Source organism: Lipotes vexillifer, unplaced genomic scaffold (assembly GCF_000442215.2).
Source record: "Lipotes vexillifer unplaced genomic scaffold, Lipotes_vexillifer_v1.1 scaffold98, whole genome shotgun sequence".
Taxonomy (NCBI): Eukaryota; Metazoa; Chordata; class Mammalia; order Artiodactyla; family Lipotidae; genus Lipotes; species Lipotes vexillifer.
The window spans coordinates 2,168,845-2,169,930 of record NW_006799611.1 but is presented as its reverse complement, the minus strand read 5'-3'; the positions used below and the strand labels follow the sequence as shown (position 1 = coordinate 2,169,930).

Sequence of the window (1,086 nt, the reverse complement as noted above, 5' to 3'; positions counted from 1 at the left end):
CTTTCCCTTTCAACTTTCTCATCGACTAATAGGATTAGGGATTTGAGGCTATGCTCAAACCACTGCGGCCTAGTAACGCCCTGGTCCCTCCTCTTTTGGCTTAGTCTCACAGTGGCGCTGTGGCTGCCGGAAGCAGTTCCGCAGTGCTTGCCGGGATCGTGCTGATGTGGTCCCCCCACCTTCCCCCGCCCCGTCCCGGGATGTCGGAAGAAACCCGACAGAGCAAATTGGCTGCGGCCAAGAAAAAGGTAAAACGTGCGGGGTCGCGGCTCCCTGACCCAGCCCGAGACCCCTCCGACGGCCGGGCCATGGCCAGAGTCTGTGCTGCCTTCGAGGCACACGGGGCGAGCCTCTCGGCGCCCCTTGGAGCCCCCCTCCAAAAGTATTCTCAGCCAGTCCCGCCCCCCGGCAGCCCAGCCCCCGCCCTCGCTCGTCACCCCTGGGTGACTTTGGGCCGGTGACCTCGGGGGCTTCCCGCACCAGGCTCGACCCTCGCCTCCTGCCGCCCAGAACCGGACCTCCTGGGTTCCCTGGGCTCCCTAGGCTCCCGGTCTCAAGGACCTCGGTCCTGGCCTTGCGTTCCCCTCCCCCACCGCTGAACAGCTACTCGGGTATCGGTAGGGAGGAGTGGAAAGTAGTTACGTCATAATCCCCCTCCGAACTGTCATTACCGCCACGAGCCCGGTGTTTGATCTTACTATCCAGTCCCCCTGTGTTTTCACATCCTTTCCGGATTCTCTGGTCGCAGCAAAAATTTCCAGCTTGAAGGGGACTTGGGACTATGGGACCTAGGTCCCACCTGGGTTTCAGGCTCCCTCACTCTAGACTGTACCCCATCCTTTGGTGTCGATAGCGTAAAAAGCCAGTGATCCCGAAACATTGACAATATCTCTGGGTGGCAGTGGGGAGAATGTGCTTTGTTTAGTTTGGTTTTCTCCCAGGTTTCTATCCAGAGAGACTTTCACAGTTTTAATCTGAATCTTCCAGCTTACATTCTAATTCGCTATGATTCTGAGACCAGAGTGCCCGTCATTCAGTGCTCCTTTGGAGTGAGATCTGCTTATCCTCTGTGGAACAGATCGCGTG

The 1,086-nt window shown here is 57.9% G+C and overlaps 2 protein-coding genes across 3 annotated transcripts in view; one reads left to right on the top strand and one right to left on the bottom strand.

Annotated features, from left to right (window-relative positions):
• Nucleotides 1-22, bottom strand: part of SWI5 (SWI5 homologous recombination repair protein) — a 5,143-nt gene extending 5,121 nt beyond the window's left edge. Inside the window, 1 exon segment of the mRNA XM_007472207.1 lies at nt 15-22. Within this exon segment, the coding sequence (XP_007472269.1) occupies nt 15-22 (8 nt within the window).
• Nucleotides 23-108: 86 nt separating this feature from the next.
• Nucleotides 109-1,086, top strand: part of GOLGA2 (golgin A2) — a 16,597-nt gene continuing 15,619 nt past the window's right edge. Inside the window, exon 1 of one of the 2 annotated variants that reach the window (XM_007471761.1) lies at nt 109-248. In XM_007471761.1, coding sequence (XP_007471823.1) covers nt 165-248 — 84 coding nt within the window. In that variant the 5' untranslated portion in view covers nt 109-164. The remainder of the gene's footprint in view (nt 249-1,086) is intronic. The other variant, XM_007471762.1, reaches the window with a different exon arrangement.